General features: G+C 34.1%; 2 protein-coding genes across 2 annotated transcripts; both read left to right on the top strand.

Moving 5' to 3' along the window:
• Positions 1-4,572: 4,572 nt before the first annotated feature.
• On the top strand, positions 4,573-10,237 carry LOC131628988 (uncharacterized). The gene is made up of 17 exons (XM_058899791.1): positions 4,573-4,759; positions 4,864-4,955; positions 5,159-5,197; positions 5,343-5,399; positions 5,572-5,646; positions 6,429-6,494; positions 6,919-6,961; positions 7,218-7,263; positions 7,590-7,683; positions 8,125-8,177; positions 8,307-8,391; positions 8,497-8,599; positions 8,681-8,773; positions 8,949-9,015; positions 9,175-9,241; positions 9,350-9,403; positions 9,575-10,237. Exons 1-17 carry the CDS (start codon positions 4,723-4,725, stop codon positions 9,710-9,712), a joined length of 1,209 nt encoding a protein of 402 aa, XP_058755774.1. The 5' UTR covers positions 4,573-4,722; the 3' UTR covers positions 9,713-10,237.
• A 9,213-nt stretch (positions 10,238-19,450) lies between these two features.
• Positions 19,451-21,126, top strand: LOC131629016 (small ribosomal subunit protein uS17). The gene is made up of 6 exons (XM_058899816.1): positions 19,451-19,566; positions 19,651-19,691; positions 19,787-19,887; positions 20,382-20,526; positions 20,612-20,701; positions 20,827-21,126. The coding sequence occupies exons 1-6, from the start codon at positions 19,555-19,557 to the stop codon at positions 20,915-20,917; spliced, it is 480 nt and encodes a 159-aa protein (XP_058755799.1). The 5' UTR covers positions 19,451-19,554; the 3' UTR covers positions 20,918-21,126.
• Positions 21,127-21,570: the final 444 nt, after the last annotated feature.

The raw sequence follows: 21,570 nt of genomic DNA, 5'->3' as shown, positions 1-21,570 counted from the left end.
TTTTTATGATTTGGATGATATATTTTATTGATAACTTTACAAACAACATATTAATTTTTATTAACATATTAATTTTTCTTTTCAAACATGACATATTTTAAATTATACATTTTTATAGAGTTTGAACTTTGATTATTAAGATCTATTATATATGACTATATTAAATTAGTACTTTACTATCACATATTATAAATATAATTTATATATATATATATATATATATATATATATATATATATATATATATCACGTATTTTATCATATAAATAGTTTATATTAAAATTAAATTTACGCAAAAAAAAATTACCGTTAATATTTTCACGAGTTAACGCTATAACGAAAACAGAGACGGTAGACCTTATTAATGGCAACAACAAGAAGAAGATTGCTATTGCATCAAATTCTAAATTTGATGGGGAAGTTTGAAGCTGTGGAAGTTATTCACATGTATAGGAAATCTAATGGTTGTGCTCATTTGTTGGCCAGTCATGGCAAGCAGCTTAATGGAGGGTGCATGTTTTTTTCTGATATTTCTAATTGGCCAGTGAAGAACTTTGAAGAAGATAGAAATGGTTTTGCTGTTCCTAGAGTAGTTGTTGTTTTTTTTTTTATGTTATAAAAAAAAAGTAATGAAATTGTGATGAATACATTCATAGAATTGGAGACAAAAACTTTGCATTACTTAAAGTATTAATGTAATTTATTTAACTTTTTATTGGTTCATGTAATTTATTAATAAGTTAAAACATATTGAAGGATATTTTGCTTGTTCCAATTATAGAATCTGAACACATTTTATAATTTTATTAATAAGTATATATTTTAAAAGATGTTTTTGTTTGTTTGGATTATAGAATTCGAACACATTTTACTTAGGACTTTTGGATTGTATAATCAAAGAAATGTCAACTTAAAAAGAAAAAGCGACGAGAAAGAAGATTTTGTGAATTATAGTGTTAGAATTTTGAAATCTATAACTTATTTTTTAAATGCCTGTGTTCTAGAATTCAAATGATATTTTTAGGTTTTTAAATACTTCTAAAAAATCGGGAGGGTAAAAAAAAAGTTGCTCAATATATCCTATATATTTTGACTAAATGTTATGTAGATTAAAAAAATACCCTTTTGTCACATTATCTTACATATGTTTGGTTAATTGTTAACAATTCTTGTGATATAAAATATTTTTGTAAATAATAGTACGAGAAGTTCAAAATGAAAAAGGGTGTGTCTGAAACTTAACTTTCGAACATCATATTTTTTTGTGGAATTTCTTGCAGATTTTATTTCCGAGTTTCCTATGTGTTTTTATCTAGTAGAAAATTTCACAATAACACTAGAAGTTTATCATTTTCTACGGATTTTTATTTCGTGGCAGATTTCACAAAAATACTTGAAGTTTACCATTTTCTACTGATATATTTGGGGTTTTTTCGCATGTAATAGTATTCGAATGTTAGCTTTGGAACAAACTTCTTTAATCATTTTCTGAATGAAATTATATAAAAAACACATTATAAAATGCGTTTGAAAGTTAACATTTCGAAAATGAAAATTTCGAACATTTATAGAGTTCGGAAGATCTAATGAAATAAAAACATCAAACTATGAGAAAGTTGGTGGCAAGATGTGCAAGATTGGCGGGCTTCATTATAGCCTAGTGATGTTGAAACGTCGCATTTTCTTCCCACTCCATCTCGCCATAATGTATATAATCAAAGTAAAAGACAATATAACATCCGAAAAATACTTGCACGAAAACAAACCTAAATCTATATTGTTAGAAACATCCAATAAGAAGAGATTATGTTTTAAATTTATATAAAATTTAATTTCTTTTTTAATTAGATTTATGGAGGGTTGGTTGTAATAGTGTAGGAGAGAGTTTTTTTTTAATTAATAAAAAATTGTGATTGGTTGTTTATAAAGCCACTTGTTATGTTCGTTTTCATGCAAGTATTTTTTGTAACTTCCTTATTAAGACTTCTAAAAATGAAACATCCTTGTTAAGACTTCTAGAAGAAATTTTAAACTTTAAACAAGTTTAGTAGTATGATTTTTTTAGATTTTATTTTTGATTTGTGCCCGTCGATCATTATTGGTCAACTTGGTCATCAAATTTCTTGGAATAACTAAACAGTTTATCGACTTATTTAAATTGTTTCAAGTCACTCTCTTAAGGGCATATGTTACATACATTGACTTGTGAGGTTAAACATGTTAGTGCATGAGGCACTTTTAGTGAGGAGAGAAAAAGAGAGAGGATATTGAAATAAGAATTGATATTATTGAGTGATAAAAACTAAAATACACGGTGTCTATTTATGTACAACTAACTAACTTGTATACAAAGTAACAAACCTTAAACCCAAATTAACTTTGGCTACACAACTTGGATTATATCACGATATACCCCCTATAATCCAAGTTGTCGAAAATAAACGAACCAACTAAATCTTCCAGTTTCATGATTTCAAGATTGTTGGATTCTCGAATAGTTATGATAACGTGATCAAAGTGAGAGGTTAACGTACGCATTACCTTCTCAACTATCATCATGTCAGTAAGGATTTCACCATAGTCTTTCACGAGATGAACTAGATTCTACACCTTTAACACATAGCCTGCAATCTTTTCTTCTTCTCTCATCTGCAGTAATTCATACTGCCTTCACAATGTATGCAATTTAACGACTTTAACCTTCCCACCTTCATCGTAATACTTAACAAGAATATCACATGCCTCCTTCGTTGATTCAACATGAGAAATTCTATCGAAGTTCGTCGACCAAGCAACATTTCATTGATACATTCTTCCTTTTTTCTCAATTTTTTATGCAATTCGAAATTAGGACAGAAATCAAATGTAAAATTCTTGAGTAGTCTACCTCCCTTCGAACGAGGAATCCTCTAAAATGAAATTTTCCTAGTTATAACAAAAAAAAGTGCAGTTGGTTGGATCCAATGTATTCTTTGAAATAAACAACCCGCACACACTCCCTACGGCGCTTCGAGTTAGCCACTTCTAGGGTTTCTTGGAAACCGAACAAAGAATGCATTTATTTTCTTCAGCATATCCAATTTTTGCCGTCAAGAATTTGAAGAGAATTCAGAATACCATTGGTACCATTCATCTATGGAGTAGCTGCGATTCACAATCCCTGAAAACACAACCACCAACGTGAAGTTTTTGAAAACATGATGAAGAAACAAATTGAAAGCTCTATATTCCAAATTATTAGTGCGTGAAGCACTTTTAGTAAGGGGGGAGAGAGAGAGAGAGAGAGAGAGAGAGAGAGAGAGAGAGAGAGAATAACAAAATAAAGATTGATATTATTGAGTGATAAAAACTGAATCACATGATGTCTATTTATATACAACTAACTAACTTGTATACTAAGTAACAAACTCTAAACCCTAATTAACTTGGGCTTGGACTACACAACTTGGATTATATCACAACAAAACAATTATGTGTTCTTCCATGTCATCTTTTAAGATTATTTTGAATTTCGAGAAGAGGATGAAAATGTATTTGTAAAACAAACTAGCAACAACTTTATCAAATCATGCGTATAATTTAACATTGCTTAAGGCAAATTGAAAATGCATATAGTCGAGGTCTCTAATTTCAAACATACGAGAAACTTGTAGTTTATATTCATAAAGAATAAGTACAATAATTATTTATGAAGATAATATTACATGTATCATATTAATGAAAGATAGTTACATTAAAGAATCACAAACAAAACTTATTATCCAAAACGCATTTTCACGCAAAAGAAACAAACGTATGTTAAATCTTACAAAAGTATATTATACTATTTTCCTTCACTATATTTTTTAATGTATTTTTTATAGTAAGGTGTGTTTACTAAAAGTACAATATATAACAACCCCTAGTGATTAAGGCTATTACAGGCTTTAGAGTATGTTGTAGGGTTGAGACATACCTCATATAGAAGGGTGTGAAACTTTATGTATTTAGTTTTTGTGTGAGAATGAGATTGTCCTCTCAACTTTAGCGTTGAGATATTTATTGCAATTTTGGTCCTGGATCTTAGGCCCATTGAAAATAATCATCAGTGAGGGGATGTGAGAGTGGACGGATAATCCACTATTATGAAATAAGAACTCATCATTTCGCTAAAGTCTTTTATAAATTTTAATCTAATCCGTAGAAGTTATTTCAACATCATTTTTTATAAATTAAAAGAGTAACTTTGACATCCATTAATTCTAATTTTTATTATTATTAAAGATTTTAATCAAAATAAAATTGTATGACTTTTTAAAAGATATATTCTAAAAATAATTTATATAATTTTTTTAAAAAAATTAATTTCAAATTGAAGTAATCTTTTTTTTTTATTTTAAATTTTTTATATCTAGACAAAATTATGGAAAAATAATAAAATATCTAAAATATTTTTTTACTGTTCAAACCAAAATTAAAAAAAAATTGTAAACTTTTTTGTAAAAATAAATAAATTATAATACTTTAGAAATCATTTTTAAAAACTAAAACAAAGAATTAAATGAATTATGTTGTAGTTTTTTTTTAATGATCCCTAAAAGTCCAAAACGACGACCTACAACGAAGCTGTAAACGTCGTTTTGTTCATCTCCTTGCATGTTCCCTCTACTCTTCCCGCTTGTGTCCACTGCTAGATGTAGAATTTCACTGTAATCCCATTCCGAAGCTAACCTCGCTCCTAAAATGTTTCACTCCTCAACTTTAATCGTTTTACTCCTAAGTGATTGTCGTTTCGTTATTTCCTTCTCCTTTTTCCCCTTTCGTTTCAGTTACCTAAACGATTTGATCTTAGAAACACATTAATTTTCGATTCTTTTCCTTCAGGTGTTCTCTTGCAGTTATCATGGGTCGCTTCAATTTCATTGCCGAGTTCCAATTGCTACGCTTTCAATAATTCAAGTCAGATTGTTGATTTCGTATCCTTATGTTCCAAGTTATGAACTTTTATTGGGCATTACTGTTAAAAGTTACTAACCAAAAATGGGTCATTCGTGGATTTGAATTTTAATGGTGTAACTAGTTGTTGATATCATTGATATGGTTAATATATTGCTTTTATTAGTTATTATGTTTTTTTTTTTCAATCTTAAAGCTTGTTTTTACTTAACTGATTAATTAGAGTAGCTGGACTGGTTATCCTTTTGAGTATGATGAAAAGGTAAACAGAGTTAGATTATTCATTATTGTTATGCTTATTTATATCTTCATGTGGTATTGTAATATTGAATGATTTTGTTTTTGTGTTCAATTTTGAGCTTAGTTATTAGGATTACTGCTAAGTTGTTCACTTTCTATTGGTGCAGCAAGGTTCTGATGTGGTTGTAAGATTCTGCAAAGATGTGGAGACTAGATCGCAAACGGTAGTTTATGTTACCATTCTTCTAAGCACTTCTTTGTTACTATGTAATTTGAAATAATTCACTTAAATTTTCTAAGCACTTCTTGTTTTTGAACTTTTCTTATGAATGTGTGTCTATTTTGTTTGAAGTAATATATTCTTCACTTCATCAGCTGATGCCCAAACCTATTTAGGGATATGTTGATTTTGGCCGATTTGATAGGTTCAACTACTTTGTTGCTGGTTCTGGCCAATATGATTTTGTACAAGTAAGTTCTCTATTCTCTATTTTGAGAAAATATAAACCATGAGTAAGAATACTGCTTAAATGTAAACTTCTTTTGGAAGGAAATTACTATAATTTGTTGTCTCTTTTTTTAAACTAGTGAGAAAACTTAACAGCTTCAAACACGTATAAATGTTAAATATGTGGAATTAGTAATCAATGGTTGAATGCGGAAACGGTGCAAGGAGCTTATTTATTGTACTAGTCACTTGAGTAGTATTGTAATTGTTTTTTAAAAAACAAAATCCATGTTTCAAAAATGTTACAATCCCCTTTCTCAAAGCGAGTATGCATTGGCCTCTGGAGAGAATAATAAGTACTCTCTCCCTTTGGTCTTGATTATAAGCAAAAATAACTAACTTCACAATTATTAAGAAGTTCAGTTAAGTATGATTAATCTCCATGATCTCATAAAAAATCTAAATATATTCTCAAAAGTTCCCTTCATGAGAATTGAGAACTTGTTCCATGAGAATAAAAGAGTCAGTAAAAAATAAAAACATAAATTAATTGAAGAGTATTTTAGGATAGACATCATTAAATAGAGTGAAAGTTATATTTGAGATGAAAAAACACGATCACTTTTTTTTTTTTATATTCAAAACCGGAGGGAGTATTACGTAAGTGCACATGCTAAATCTCATGACACTTAGAGTAAACAATAAACATTATGTTGCAAACTTGATTATACATTTTTCTTCCATTTCTCATCATCTTTATTAACACATTTTCTCATGCGTTCTGTGCCATTTTCTCAATATTTAGGAGTTTTATAATGGTGACCTAATGGGTTGTGAACAAAGTTATGACAAAATGGGAAGAACAGCTCAGGTTTGTGCTACTCTGAAACTTCCATTATTTTATTAATTGTTCTTTAGACTCCAGAACATAGAAGGGAAAATGGGAATATAGTGTTGTTCAATAACCAGTACATATCAGGATTTTGAGCAACCGCGACGGAAGCCGTTGATGCACTATTACAATTTTGCTACCACTGCAATAGCGATGGGTTTTCGCATATCAGTGATAGTGGTTACGGCTTACATAGCAGAAGTTATTGTTTTTTCTCTAATAATAACATGAAAAAATATCATGTGAGCTGCACATGATATATTTCTGAAAACAACAAAATAGAAAATAATGCTGAGTTGGTGATGAGAAGGGGTCTTATATAACCCCTAAACCCCCACAACCTAGGTAATCTGTTATTTCTGCGATACATGAACATTTCTCATGTTACATTCATGTATTTCAGGTAAATGTCATATGTGGGAGCTGTCCTAATGGACAATGTAAAGGTACGACTATCTATCTTTGCGACATTGGGTTGTTTAGCAGTTTATTGGAATCTGCTGAATAATAAAAGATACTGAAAATAGAGGGGAAAACTTTTTGAGGGGCCTATAAAAAGTCACTGATTGATGTATGTAAATCTAAATTTCTTTATGGTTTTCCTCCTTAGTTGTCTTAATCCCACATTGAAACGGCTTATGTTATTTTAAATACTGTTTCAAAGTATCATATCACATACTTTTTAGTTTTTTCAACTTGCAGGTCGTCCTGGATGCATATGTCACGTGGCATTTGAATCGAATTGCAGGTATTTTACAGTTTACTCTCTTCTCAGCTTTCTTTTTAACATGCAAACTGCAACCATCCCTTGGCCATTACATCTTTCAAATGTTAGTTTGTCAGTCAAACCCAAGAGTGTTCTAGTTGAAACTTTGGGGGAAATAATACTGTAGATTTGAAGGTTTCCCTTCTCCACACTCCCTGATGAATGTAACTTTTAGGCTTAGATATGAATTCAATTCTCATAGTTTTTACCCTTCTTTGGTGCTTATAATTTCTATTGATTTACCAAGTTAGCATTTGAAGTGTGACCTTTGAATAAGTAAAAATCATGTCAATCTTCTTGTCTTTCAGAGTTTTAATTGAACTTGCAATTTCATGTGATAAACCGGGCCCACAAGTATTCCAAGGCTTCACTGTTGGTTTTCATCCACGATCATGGGAACTTGTGAGTAGCTCTACCATTCTCATTTTTTTTCTTCCATTCATTTGTTTGCTTGATGAGACTATGCATCATTCCAATAATTAAATTAAAGAAAATTCCCAATTCTGTTCTTGTAGAATTCTCAAAACATCAAAGCATGCTCTTAACTAACAATGCCTAACTAAGAGGAGACTTGCTCTTGATATATTAACGTCAAATTGGTCATAAAATGATTCTATTTGGTTAGTGGATAGTCTTAATTTAGCCCCAGGAAGTAGTAACCTTTAGACTTTTATTTTTTGCATGAAATTTTAGACTGTTTTGATATTCACACAGCCCAATTTGATGTATATAATCTTTTAAGGATCAAACTTATGTTTTAAAATTCTTTCAAGGACTGAAATTAGGTGTTTTTTCCGAAAATATGATAATGCTAAATTTGTTTTTTATGTTATGAAATTGTAGGTTTATAATGGCATGACTCAATTCGGTTTTGAGAAACCCCATCATGATTTTAGGTCAGGATTGCTGCTGCCACTGCTGCATTTTGTTGTTAATTACATTTTTCTTCAATATCAGTTTTAGTATGTGTGCGGGCTTCGCATACAGTTGTTACAAATAACGTGTGGTTGCGGTTGCTTTTACAGCTTTCAGACATCACAAACTCAAGTAGTCTTATTTACAAGTGCAATTGCTTCACTCTCATCCTTGGTTCGTAAACCTATTTTGAAGGTACTTTTGTAATTGGTTTAGTCTCAACCCTCGGGGTAACTGTTATTTACATTTTCCAAATTCTAGGTGATCGGAACATGACCATTGTTGACTGCTGCTAATTAGGTTCTTCCAAATGACGGCTTGAAAGTTAAATTGTCTGGATCTGCTGCTAGTGGGAAGCCTCCAACGACTTTGTCACCCACCATGTTGATCCTTGATTGGAGATGTAGGGTACCACTTATTTAAGAAGTATCAATGTCATGCAAAGTTGTCTTTATCGAACTTTCATGTTTCAACTCTTTTCCAGGTGAGGTAGCCCGTGACACCCCATATGAAGTTAACATCACAATCCCCATAGAAGGATATGAGCCAATTGAATTTGTGCTTACAAAAATGTGCGGTGAGTACTACTAACTTTCTCTGAAAATTGCAAACTCAACTTCCTCATCATGTTTACATTATTAAATTAACTGGAAGACAAGGCAAGTATTATGCCGATGATAATTTTTCCCCAAAAAATCTTCCCTTGCATTTTAATTGAATGAACGGGTCGCTTTGTTTATTCATTGTTGCAGACTACAAACAAGGTCAAGGAGGTGGTGCCACAAGAGGATGGGCAATATTTGGAGTGATATCTTGCATGTATAAAAACTTTCTCTTATATTTTGTTTGTCTTTAGTTATGCCTAGTAAAAGAGCTAAAACCTATGAATAAAGGCTCAAATATACTTAGTTACATTCACGTTGTTGTCTCATTCTTCTTCTATTCATATCAAATATGAGAGATCTTGTTATTGGGCAGATTCTTTGTCGCATCGACACTTTTTTGCTGTGGAGGATTCATTTACAAGACAAAAGTGGAGCGTCAGGTCAGGATTGTCTCTTTCACTTCCATGTTACAGTCATAATAAGATGGTTGCTAAGCAACGGTTAACTATCATAAAAACACGACTTAACTATCGGTTAACCTTTTGCAGCGTGGAGTTGATGCATTGCCCGGCATGACATACCTATCTGCCTGCTTAGAGGCAGTAAGTTCAGAACTTCTATTAATGTTTATATTTTATTGAAACTGTTGGTATGGAAATTACCAAAAAGTTTGCACTTCAGTTTTTTTCTTTCTTTTAAAAGTTGTAGTATGATTAGTTGTTACCTCAATTTGCAAACTAAACTAACATTTGTTCAATGTATCATAAAAATAGGTTAGTGGGGCTGGGCAAGGTTACTCACGGCCAGAAGACACATATGCCTCCGGCGAAACCACTTGGGAGCGTCCTCCTGGTCCTTCACAACCTCAAGCTTCATGGAGACCAACAGAGAGAAAATATGGTGCCATTTGAACGGGTCTGACACCGTGTGTTTTTTGCTTTGTTCGCCCGTTTTATCTATTAAAAATGGGAATTGGTTCGCTGCCAAATGTTATTTGGATTGACTCATACAACAGGATTTAAAAACCTCAGTCTGACTCATTTACATGTAAGAAGTAAAGAAGAGATAGTTGTAGCAGTTTGATTTTAGCATCTGAATTGAATTAATGAATAGTCCTAATTCAAGAAAATGGGAAACAAAAATTATGCCTATCCAACGGATTTGGATCCTCTCATGCTCTTTCTCTCATGCTTTCTCTCCTTTTCCTAATCTAATAGTTAAATATCACACCAAGTAAAAATAATAGTACAAATGAAAGAGAGAGAAACTTGAATTAATGGTTGAGATTGGAGCATGATGGAAACATGAGAGAAAGAGCATGAGAGGAACCTTATATCCAACCATTGGCTCAAAAAATAATCTTATACCCATTAAAAAGGGAAAATGGTCCGTTTACTTTGGGAGAATATTTTCTGTTTTCATTTTTTCTAAATTTTTAATTTGACTTGTTAATAAAGAGATACTTGAGTCTTTTAAGTGAACAACCATGTCTTTTTTAAAAACAATAAAAATTGCTAAAAAGTTGTTTTTTTTTTTTAATTTTTAAAAATGATTCATCTCTAGCTAGCACTTCATCGACTTCATCTTCTCTCTATTGATTAATTTCTAGTCGATTTGGGACTTGACAAATATTTTAATTTTAATAATATCCCTTTCAAGTGCAAGTCACGTCACTATTTGATTTAGTATAGAATATCATTATTGCTCTTCCACTAAATCTAACCAAGACTTACCGCTTTTCCACTAAATCTAACCAAGACTTATTGTTAGGGGTGCTTGCGGTGCGGTTTGGGCGGTTTTAACGAAAAAAATCATCCGAACCGCAAGAGAAAAAATAGTGCGGTTTGGTTTGGTTCGGTTGACTTTTAAAAAAAATCCGAACCAAACCAAACCAAATTAATGCGGGTTGGTTGGGTTGGTTCGGTTTTTTACAAATATTTTATTGAGCCATACATACACATATAGATGATAACATAATTTTGTATTTATACATTCATACACTATCAAATAACAACAAAACTCGTTATATTTTGACAACAATTTTCCATTTAATATGTAAAAATTAAATTAGACAAAAGTGGAATATTAAACATAAAATAATAGCATAAAACAATATAAAAATTATTATAACAAAAAAAAATAGAAGAGACGAAAGATTAGTGAAAGTGAAAAAGAAAAAAAGTGTTGAGAGATTAGAGAAGAAGATATGCGATAAAAACGAAACTGAAATACGGAATATTTACATAAAAATCAGAAGGTGAAAAAGAAAGAATATAAGAGAGTAGAGATTATAGAAGAAGAGGGAAGATGTATGTGGCAAAGAAGGTGCGATAATGTTATTAGAGATTTTAGAAGATCGGGACTGAAATTATATGTGTAAGGATGAGAAAATTGTTCGTAATCATAATGCTAATGTATAATAAGTTTAAATTTGGGTTGGATGTGAGTTAGTAAAATTTAGGTTGTAACATAGTGCGGTTTGATTCGGTTTGGTACGGTTTACAAAATACAAACCGCAAACCGAACCGAACCTTGCGGTTTTGTAAAAACTGATCCAAACTAATTCGAACCAAATGCGATTTTTTGCGGTTTCGGTTTGGTTTGGTTTGCGGTTTTCTATTGGATTGGTTTGGTTTTGATCACCCCTACTTACCGTAGTTTGAAAAAGTCAAGAGCAATAAAAGTCAAATAGTTTGAAAAAGTCAAGAGCAATAATGAGTCAAATGCTCCATGATAACAAAAGAGGGAGACATTATATATATACTCCGGCGAAAATGTGTCATGGTCGCTTATGGGTTCTACACGTTGCCTTTGCTTTTGACGCTTCTCAAACTCATTAACCAGTCTTTGCTTTTGACGCTTCTCAAACTCATTAACCAATAGTATCAAAATCTTTCTCAAACTCACTAACAAATAGTATCAAAGTCTTGGTTTAATTTAGTGGAAGGACAGGAAGGTGAGAGTGAGATTTTAATGTAGATCAAATATGACTCACACTTGAGGAAGAGAGTGTTAGTCCTACATCAACTAGGGAGTCTAGGGAGCATCGCGAGTAGGAATGAGCTAAACGTTTAAGAAACATAACCGAATTCGACACTTTATCTTAACTCAAAATTTTAAGATATTAGATATATTGGACCGCATCTCTTATATGTTCAACATTTTCTTTATTCTTAATTGATGTGAGATTTAACCACTCATAATTGAATTTTAACATATGCTATTAATATATTATTATTCTTTTTCTAAATTTTCTAATCCAATTTTTAAAATTATGACAAAAACAAAATGTAACTTTTTTTAGTAATCTATCACTTTTCAAAGAATGAGGAGTTATTTAAAATAGAGCTTTTAATTTTTAAAAAAAATGTTCTTATGTCGCAAGATTTTTTTTATGTGCATGTACCATTCGTTTAGGTCTTTTAGTTCAAGGCACCACCTCGTCTCCTAAGCCAAAATGATATTTAGAGGAGTAGAATTCATATTAGTAACTTGATTAATTGAAAAATACAATCTAAACCAATTAAAATAATTTGATTTTTGTTGGTTTTGTTTGTGTATAACCTTACGTGATGAGTCACTTGAATGGGTGATGCGAGCTTTGTGTCACTGGTCATATTGATTCAATATTCTCTCCTAGTTCTAGCTCTCATACTTCTTTGTATGTAAATAATATCTGCAAAAGATATTCATATTGTTAAGTAAGACAATGCGATAGTAGGTAATTGATGAGTAGAATGGTTGGTTTAACATGCCTGAACTCCTATTTATAGAGTGGTAAGACTCTGATATAATTTATGCAATAGATATCTCTACTAAGGTAATGCCAAAGATTATTAGGGAACAAGTGTGAGCTCCTTAACACAACTAACTTTGAGAGAAATGATTAAACTTTTCTTATTTAAATATGCTTCATATAGCTCAAAACTATACGAACATGGTTAAGCTTTTGAATACATGACTTATAAGTGTGTTAATTTATAAATTTTGTAAGTCTGAGGTGGTCATCTCAGAATATGGCTTTGGGTTTTGTTATTGGATTTGAGATGGATTATGAAGTGTGAACTTTCTTAGTTGATAATGCATCATGAGAATTTTTATAATGCACTCTATGTATTACTACCAAATCACATGAAAATAAAATAATGCTCTGAGTTTTTGAAAGATACATTAATGAATAATTTAACCCGTTGGTTTCTTTGATAATCCGAACGATAAAATAATAAGATGTTATTATAACACACTCATTGAACAAATTTTTTTATGATGAATTGCAAAACTGGGAAAAAAAATGAAAATTTCTTTAGCCAACCTCCCTATGGGGGTCACCCCCAGCGAAAATCCCAAAATACCCCTGCTTCGGAAATGAACTTCCGAAGCGCTTTTTTTTTTAAAAAAAATTTCCATAATTCGGAAGTTCATCTCCGAAAACACCTCATGGGGGGTGTCTTCGGAGATGAACTTCCGAAAACACCTCATGGGTGAATTCGGAAGTTCATTTCCGAATTATGCAGAAACTGTGTTTTTTTTTATGTTTTTTCTTAAACAGTCTCGCATTTTAATTAAACGCAAACGCCAAATAAAATAAGCAACAGATAAACTGAAAATACTAATACGATAAATAAAATCCAAATAATATATACAAGCCGAACCAAATAGTAATAGTGTGCGCAATATACAATCCGAAAACAAAAAATAAATAAACCCGACCACTACTGGGTGTGCCTAACCCTCTCACCCTGAGCCCTCCTCTGCCGCCTGTACCCCGCCGCACGGCCCGCATCAGTGACGATCGCCTCCATCACGGCGACTGCGTCTGGACCGCCCTGAAGAACGACACCCCGATCCAAGGCGTCCCGCCCAAGCATCTCTATCCGCTGGCAGATCGGCAGGAGATCAATGGCGTGGTCATCCTCGGCTTGCTGGTTCTCCAGGATCTCCTCATGTGCTGGCCTAGGAGCGCCGGGAACGTCGGGTCTCAGTAGAGGATGGGACACCCGGTAGAACCATGTGACGTACCCTTCCTCACTGTGTCAGTCCTGTGTGACCCGAGTGAGACGGTACTCCTGCGGTACCACATGCTGCTACCACTCCGCCCATATGGCAGTGAGCTGCACCCGGGTCACTGTGTCGGGAGCAGCCTCAAACGGTGACCTGGGTATCCGCTGCACGAATCCAAACTGACGCATGCACCGCTCTGGGAGATACCGGACCATGATGCCGGTCCCGCATGCCAACCAGCCTGAATATAGAGCAATGCCGTCAAAGGGGACAATCTGAGCGTAGTCGACGAACGGCCTCCAGGTGACGTCGTCGTGCATCGTGCGGTCCAAGTACAGACGGTATGGTCCCATCGCATCGTTCCCCCTCTGGAGATCGTATCTTGCGGCCCTGGGCATGGCGTCCACGTACGCAGGATCGATGTGAAAGCCGTGGATGCGGGAGAAGTAGGAGGTGATCCAGCTCTGAAACAGAAAACGATAATGTATTAAAAATAAATACGAAACATAAATAAATAAATAAATACGATAATGTATTAAAATAAAACGTACCGTAAGCAGTGTGCAAGAACCGACCAACTGCCTCGTCCTCCAATTGGAGGCCTCATTCAGCTTCTGGTAGAGGTATGCCAGAGTAGCTGCCCCCCAGTTCCACTGGTGAACGGTATCCAGGTCCATGAAGTAGCGGAGGTAGGTCACGTCGACGTACCTGGCACTCTTGTCCACAAAGCATGCAGCGCCTACCACATGCATGTACCAGCACCGGAGAGCGCAGCCGCGGTGATACTCTGTGAATAGCTCGTTACCCGCACCCTCAGCCTCGGCAGCCGCGTCCAGATGATGCTCAAAATAAGTGCTCAGTGTGGTGAACCGGACATGAGGCCCAGAAGTCGTGGCGCACTCATAGTGAGCAACCTCGTGCTCCATGCCCAAGTAGAGCGTCATCCACTCAATGGCCTCCACCCTCTGGATCTTGGAGTGGGTCAACAGCGGCCCCCTAATCGGCAGGTGGAGAAGACACTGCACGTCGTGCAAGGTGATCGTCATCTCCCCAACCGGCAAGTGGAAAGAGGACGTCTCCTTGTGCCAACGCTCCACAAATGCCCCCTGCATGCCGGTGCTGATCGTGGTGTACCCCGTCATGCAGAGCCCGCTGAGCCCTGAACCTCGCACATGGTCGTTAAACCACTCAGCTGCTGGTTTAAACAGACCGAAAATCTTGCGGGCGTGGTTGACCATTTTCAGCGGCTCTCTCTCCTGTTACAAAAAAACAAATAAGCGACATATATTAAATAAGCGGACATATATTAAATAAGCGACAAATAAACGGTTAGATTATAAAAAATGGTGAAAAATAAACGGTTAAATTAAAAAAATACCTCTCACTCCCAGATTCGCCGAGCGACGTGATCGTGGTAGTGAATCAGCACGGAAGTGTCAAAGGGCCCTCCGGGATAGCCATCCTCCTGCTCATCCTCCTCCCCGGCTGGAGGGTCAACCTCCGGTACACCCTCCGGCTCGTAGTATGGCACTGGCACCTCCTCCTCCTCCTCCTCCTCTCGCTGGCGGGAAGAAGATACCCGAGCCAGCCGACTCCTAGATCCTGAAGCAGATGTACCCTCTCCCACGTCCACGGGAACTCGCACACGGCGTCCCCGGCCCTGCCCCCGTCCCTGGGTCGACGCCAGCTGCGCCGCCGCCCGCTCGCGTCTAGCCGACGCAGTCTGAGACTCTCTCCCCTGTCTGATGCGTGCTGGTTGGTTGCCTGACATGTTCCTGTAAACAATTGAAATCGATTAATATGCGAGACAAAAGAAGAAACAAAAATAATTGAAATTCTGATACAGTTCGGAAGTTCATTTCCGAAAACTGGGATGGAGGTGTTTTCGGAAATGAACTTCCGAAACACCCCTGCGATGGAGTTTTCTGCAACTCCCATGGCAGACCCCAAAACCAAACATCAAACCTATGTCTACACATTCTAAACATCCTAAATATCAGTATAAACCTAACCTAATACATTGTTTGCTATTTGTAAACACCCTAATATACATTTTAATCATAGATCTTAAAATCAAAATGCTTACCGATTGAATGGATTTGAGGACTTTTGAATGTAATAGAGCAAGTAGTTGGAGCCTTTGAGGTAGCTTGGAAATGGTTTGCACAAAAATCTCTTGGGGTGTGAGTTTGGAAGAAGATTAGGGTAAATGATTAGGGGGAGGGGGCTGTTTTGCTTAATCTGCAAAACGCGCAGTATTTTGGAAATGAACTTCCGAAATGGTGTTTTCGGAAATGAACTTCCGAAATAAGACAATTTTTTCAAAAAAAAAGGCGCTTTCGGAGATGCATCTCCGAAAACACCTTTTTCCTGCATTTCGGAAGTTCATTTCCGAAGTCAGGGGTATTCTGGGTTTTTCACCAGAGGTGAGCTAGAAGGTTGGGAGGTGGCCAAAGAAATTCTCAAAAAAATTCTTCTACCTTGCACAAATTGTTTTTCCAACTTTTGCAATTCATCTCAAACAATGGTGTTGATGTTTATTGTTGTTGTTGTTGTTGTCGAATATTTTGAACAACTATGATTTATTCCTAAAAGTCTTTACTGATGGATTGCAACTGCTGAAAAAACATTTTTCAATTTTCGGAACAAACACCTAATTAGAAGTTTGATGCATTCCAAGCATGTAAATTATATACGCTAGTGAAAATAATGATAATGATAGCATTGACAATCCATCTTGGTGAAGGCAAGTCTGACACTCAAGTGCCGATTTCTAACATCTTGTATGAGATTTGAACATGCTGTATTTTTAATATTCTGGATAAAAAATCTTAATATTCCGCGAAGATTTGTTGCATGCAATGTATTTTTGATATTATGGGGTAAACAATATAACCATTTTTTTTATAAAAAAATACTCTAACCCCTCGGTTTTGTTTTACAACCAAGGGGTTAGAGTAATTTTTTTTTAGAAAAATGGTTACATTGTTTACCCAAAATATTAAAAATACATTGTATGTAGGGGTGAGAATAGGCTAGGCTAGGCTAGGCTTTATAAGGCATGAGCCTGACCTACAATAAACTTATAAGGCCTGAGCCTGGCCTATGGTCTATTATAGGCTCGTTTTTTTTAGCCTGGCCTGACCTTTTTAAAAGTCTGGCCTGGCCTGAAAGCCTATTTAAAAGTCTCTTTCTTATTAATGTTTTCAATTAATTCATATTTCTTAAGAAGCCTTATAGGTCATATATATATATATATATATATATATATATATATATATATATATATATATATATATATATATATATATATATATATATATATATATATATATATATATATATATATATATATATATATATATATATATATGAACATTTAGACCGACCTATTTAGCATTTTTTTTTAATATATATGCATATATAGACCAATCTATTTAACACTTTTCTAATATATATGTATATATAAGCCAACCTACTTAGACTAATTTTAATATATATGAAAATATAGGCCGGCCTACAAGGCTTTATAGGCATTTTTAATAGCCTAGGCCTGACCTATTTTATTAAATAGGCTTTTAAAAAAGCCCAAGCCTGACCTTTTATCAAATAGACCTGGCCTGGCCTTAAGTAGGCTAGGCTATAGGCTCCTGTAGGCCGGCCTGGCCTATTCCCACCCCTAATTGTATGCAACAAATATTGTACGATACATGCTCATGCTGTAATTTTAATATTCTGGGCAAACAATATGATATTATGCGAATATTTGTTTCATACAACAAATTTTTAATATTCTAGGTAAACAATGTAATCATTTTTGTAAAAAAATGATAATTTTACTCTACCCCCTCGATTGTTTTAAAAACCGAGATGATAGTTAAGTGTTTTTTTCACTATTTCCAATCAACGACCTTAAGCAAATCTTTGTCGTCCATTTAAAGGTTATCAACGCTCAAGAATCCACCATTAGTGATCTGCGTGAAATCTAAGGTACATCCATTATATAAGTTCTCTTACGATTTTGAAAAATCTAAATGAAACATATGAAACCTAAGAAAACTTGAAAAGTTCTCTTTGATGTATTGCAAAAGCAGAAAATCATCCAGGTTCAAGGTTTATTTAATTTGATTTTTATTTGTACCAAAAATATTTTTTATTATAGATTTTAATTATCTCACCCTCATGTTTTCCATAATATCAAGAAATTAAAGATCCAACAAATGATCTCCATGGACAATTAATGTAATATTCTTTGTAAACCCCGTAACAAGTTTTATTAAAAAAATGTAATATTAAGGTAAACATTGTAACGAGATTTATTAAAAAAACTAATGAGCCCTCGATTTTTCTGATAAACCAATATAAAAAAGGCGTTAGTTTTTGTAAATAATAAAAGTGCAGAAACCAGGGTTCGAACCCATGTCATAATAAAACATTACCTCACTGTTTTAAAAACCGAAGTGTTAAGTAATTAGTTTTCATGACTCCCTTCGTCATCACGATTCTTTTGCCGAAATAAAATGCATTTTGCGTCCGACGTTAGAAGCACTATTACTGATAGTACTCTTATCAAGCAAGGTAGAGGGAGTTTACGAAAGTGTATTTCCAAAACTTTTCCGACAAGGTGCATATGTGAACCCCAATTGCAATTTTTACAATTTCATTAAAGATCCTATATCTTTTATGTTGTAAGGTAATTGGTTGTAATATCGTTTCTTTTTGTCGGGCTTTGTCCCGTTCTTGTGTATCAAGGTTGGAGAACCCTTAGTTCTCTCATTAATATATTCTTGCTTACACAAAAAAAAAAAAATGAATCCGAAAATGCATTTTCGGACTAAATTTTAGGAGAAACATGAGGTGAGATTTAGTTCAACGTGTTTTAATTCGATCCGGCTGAGAGACTCCTTGACACTCTTCTCCATATTGCTCTTTTACCATTTGATATAACATTCAACTTGTACCCTGATTCCAGCCATGGAAACAATAGGCTTTAGGGCAAGAGTCTCGTTGAAATGTCCACCCTCAAGCCACTTTGAAATGCTCCCATAAACATATATTGGTTTGGATGTATTACCTTGAAGTGTTGCTAGCTATTGTGGTACCTCTTCGTGTCACCATGTTGAGGAAGATGACTAAGGCAAGTGGAAGTTGAATGTGAGTGTGATATATGTTAGTTTTACTGTGGTGGACAACAATTATACTTGTAAAAATCACAATGAAACAGATCTTGCTTACGAGGATGATCGTAAGAGGATATAAGTATGTTGAATATGTGAATAATGAACGATATCTCAACCCTAAAAATTGAAATATTAATATGCCCAACTTGTCTTGGGTGAAGAAGCAATTTCCTGCGTTAATTTTTATAAATTAATTTATAAAGTATCTCCACAAATATTTGTACTATGATTTGATTTAATATATGTGTGAAAACATTTACAATGCATACAAATTAAATTTTAATAAATAAATATACTTTAAATTTTAATAAATAAATATACTTTAAAAGTCACGACACTTTTTTTCCCTTCAAATTATGCTTTATTTTTATTATTATTTTTTTTTAACGAAGAAGGGCGTTTGTGAAGGTTTGGGTTTTCATGTTTTGGGCTAAGACCAAATTAAGCCCATCTAACCGGGTAGACATATAACATTCAGGTTGGTTAGGGTTTCTTATTCTCTCCCAAAAATCTGAGCCAGAAGGTTTTCAACTCCGTGCGGCTTCACCAACAACCCCCTCCGCAATTCTACCATGGCTGAACAGGTAACTTCTCGTCACTTCGTTTTTCGTTTTCCCATTCAGCTATGTTTCGATTTTCCATTGATGTATATTTTTCTTGTGTAACAGACTGAGAAGGCTTATCTCAAGCAACCCAAAGTGTTTTTATGGTATATTCAATGCTTCAAATCTCAATGTGTGTTTTGTTTTCAATTGTGATGATTGTTGATCCGTATTCGGTTGTTGTTTTTGCTCAATTTCGTAGCTCAAAGAAATCTGGCAAGGGTAAGAGGCCTGGAAAAGGTGGAAACCGCTTCTGGAAATCCGTTGGGCTTGGATTCAAGACTCCCAAAGAAGCCATTGAAGGTGCCTCTCTCTCACTATCAGTGTTTGTATATATATAGTTAAACAATAGTTTAATGCAAATCTCAGTAGTGAATTGTAGCCTTTGGAAGGATATAATAGATACACACATCTCAGTAGTGAATTAATGCAAATCAAAATTAGAGAAGTATAGAGAAATGCAAGAGAATGTTAGTAGAGCTGTTTGATTTTAGTAGTGGATAATTTTTACAACTGTATATTTGTCTATATTTTGATACTGGCAGTGCTGCTAACTCTGTTTTGTGTTGTGTATATATTGGATTCCTATTGGAAATAAGGTCTCTATGACGTGGTTAAAGATGCAAAATACCTATTTTAGTTATTGGCTTTTATTTTTTAGTATGATGTCTCTGAAGTTTTTCTAGCATCGATATCAGTATTTTGGAACATGGTTTTGGAAATACTTGTAATTTACAAAAGAAGCTATAGTCAGAGCATTCTTAATGTATGAGATGGCCTTTTGTTTTCAAATACAGGAGCTTATATTGACAAGAAGTGTCCATTCACTGGCAATGTTTCCATCCGTGGTCGTATCATAGCTGGAACTTGTCACAGTGCAAAAATGAATAGGACTATTATAGTCAGGAGGAATTATCTTCACTTCATTAAGAAGTATCAGAGGTATAATACTATGCTCTTCTTTTTTAATTTGCATGCTTGGATAAACATATTTTTAATTCCCCTTTTCCTTACTTACTCTACTTAGGTATGAGAAGAGGCATTCAAACATCCCAGCTCATGTGTCACCTGCCTTCCGTGTTAAGGAAGGCGATCATGTCATTATTGGTCAATGCAGGTGAAACTCTAGCAGAATTCTATCATTTCTGTATTAATCCAAAGATACTTTATTTTAGTATATAATTATCTAGATATTGGTTTATATGTCTGACTAAATTGCCTTTACTTTTGCAACTTCTATAGGCCACTCTCCAAGACAGTGAGGTTCAATGTGTTGAAAGTGATCCCAGCTGGATCATCCAGTGGTGCAAAGAAGGCATTTTCTGGCATATGAGATTTGGTTGGCACTCTTAGTATAGAGATCTTATCATCTATGTTGAAAGTAATTCAGATTTCTGTATGGTGAAGTTCTTAACAATTTTGGTAATTTTGGTTTGCTTTTGAAGTTCTGTACTGTGATTTGATAAGATATTTTAATTATGTTTACTTTTACCAGACATGATATTATTATGGTTATTCAATACTAGTTGCAATTATTTTGAATTTTGGCTTATGAAAGAAAATTCCCCTCAAAGAAATTAATGTTCACCGTTTTAAACAAGTAGATGTGATCTAACATAGAACATCAGTTTAAAGAACATCAATTAACCTACACATGTACGTACATATCAATTTTTTCAAGAGTGATTATTTGATTCCGAGGGATTGAGACAAGAATGCATGCAGCAGTGTTAGCATTCTGGTGTCTGAACTCTGAGTGACCCAAGAAAAGCTAAAACGTCTGTGTCTCAACCAAACCAATCCACATGGTGAGGTTTTAGTTGTTGTTGTTGAACATGGTTTTAGTAAGCACTATTGTAATGTAATACCACAAATTTGGTTTAAGATTTTCTAAATTTATTTTTTATATAAATAATATTGAGATTATTTTTAGATACTACAAAAATTATCAACTATGGTTGAAAATACATTGCAGTTTAAAAACTC

The sequence above is a fragment of the Vicia villosa genome, unplaced genomic scaffold (genome assembly GCF_029867415.1).
Source record: "Vicia villosa cultivar HV-30 ecotype Madison, WI unplaced genomic scaffold, Vvil1.0 ctg.000494F_1_1, whole genome shotgun sequence".
NCBI classification, from domain to species: domain Eukaryota; kingdom Viridiplantae; phylum Streptophyta; class Magnoliopsida; order Fabales; family Fabaceae; genus Vicia; species Vicia villosa.
This window is presented reverse-complemented; position numbering and strand designations above follow the sequence as displayed.

Coding starts and splice junctions, on each gene's coding strand:
- LOC131628988 (XM_058899791.1), top strand. CDS start 4,723: ATGTTTCACTCCTCAACTTTAATCGTTTTACTCCTAA. Junction 5,198..5,342: donor CTTTTGAGTATGATGAAAAG/GTAAACAGAGTT, acceptor CTATTGGTGCAG/CAAGGTTCTGATGTGGTTGT. Junction 8,600..8,680: donor GTTGATCCTTGATTGGAGAT/GTAGGGTACCAC, acceptor ACTCTTTTCCAG/GTGAGGTAGCCCGTGACACC.
- LOC131629016 (XM_058899816.1), top strand. Junction 19,692..19,786: donor CAACCCAAAGTGTTTTTATG/GTATATTCAATG, acceptor TCAATTTCGTAG/CTCAAAGAAATCTGGCAAGG. Junction 20,702..20,826: donor GTCATTATTGGTCAATGCAG/GTGAAACTCTAG, acceptor CAACTTCTATAG/GCCACTCTCCAAGACAGTGA.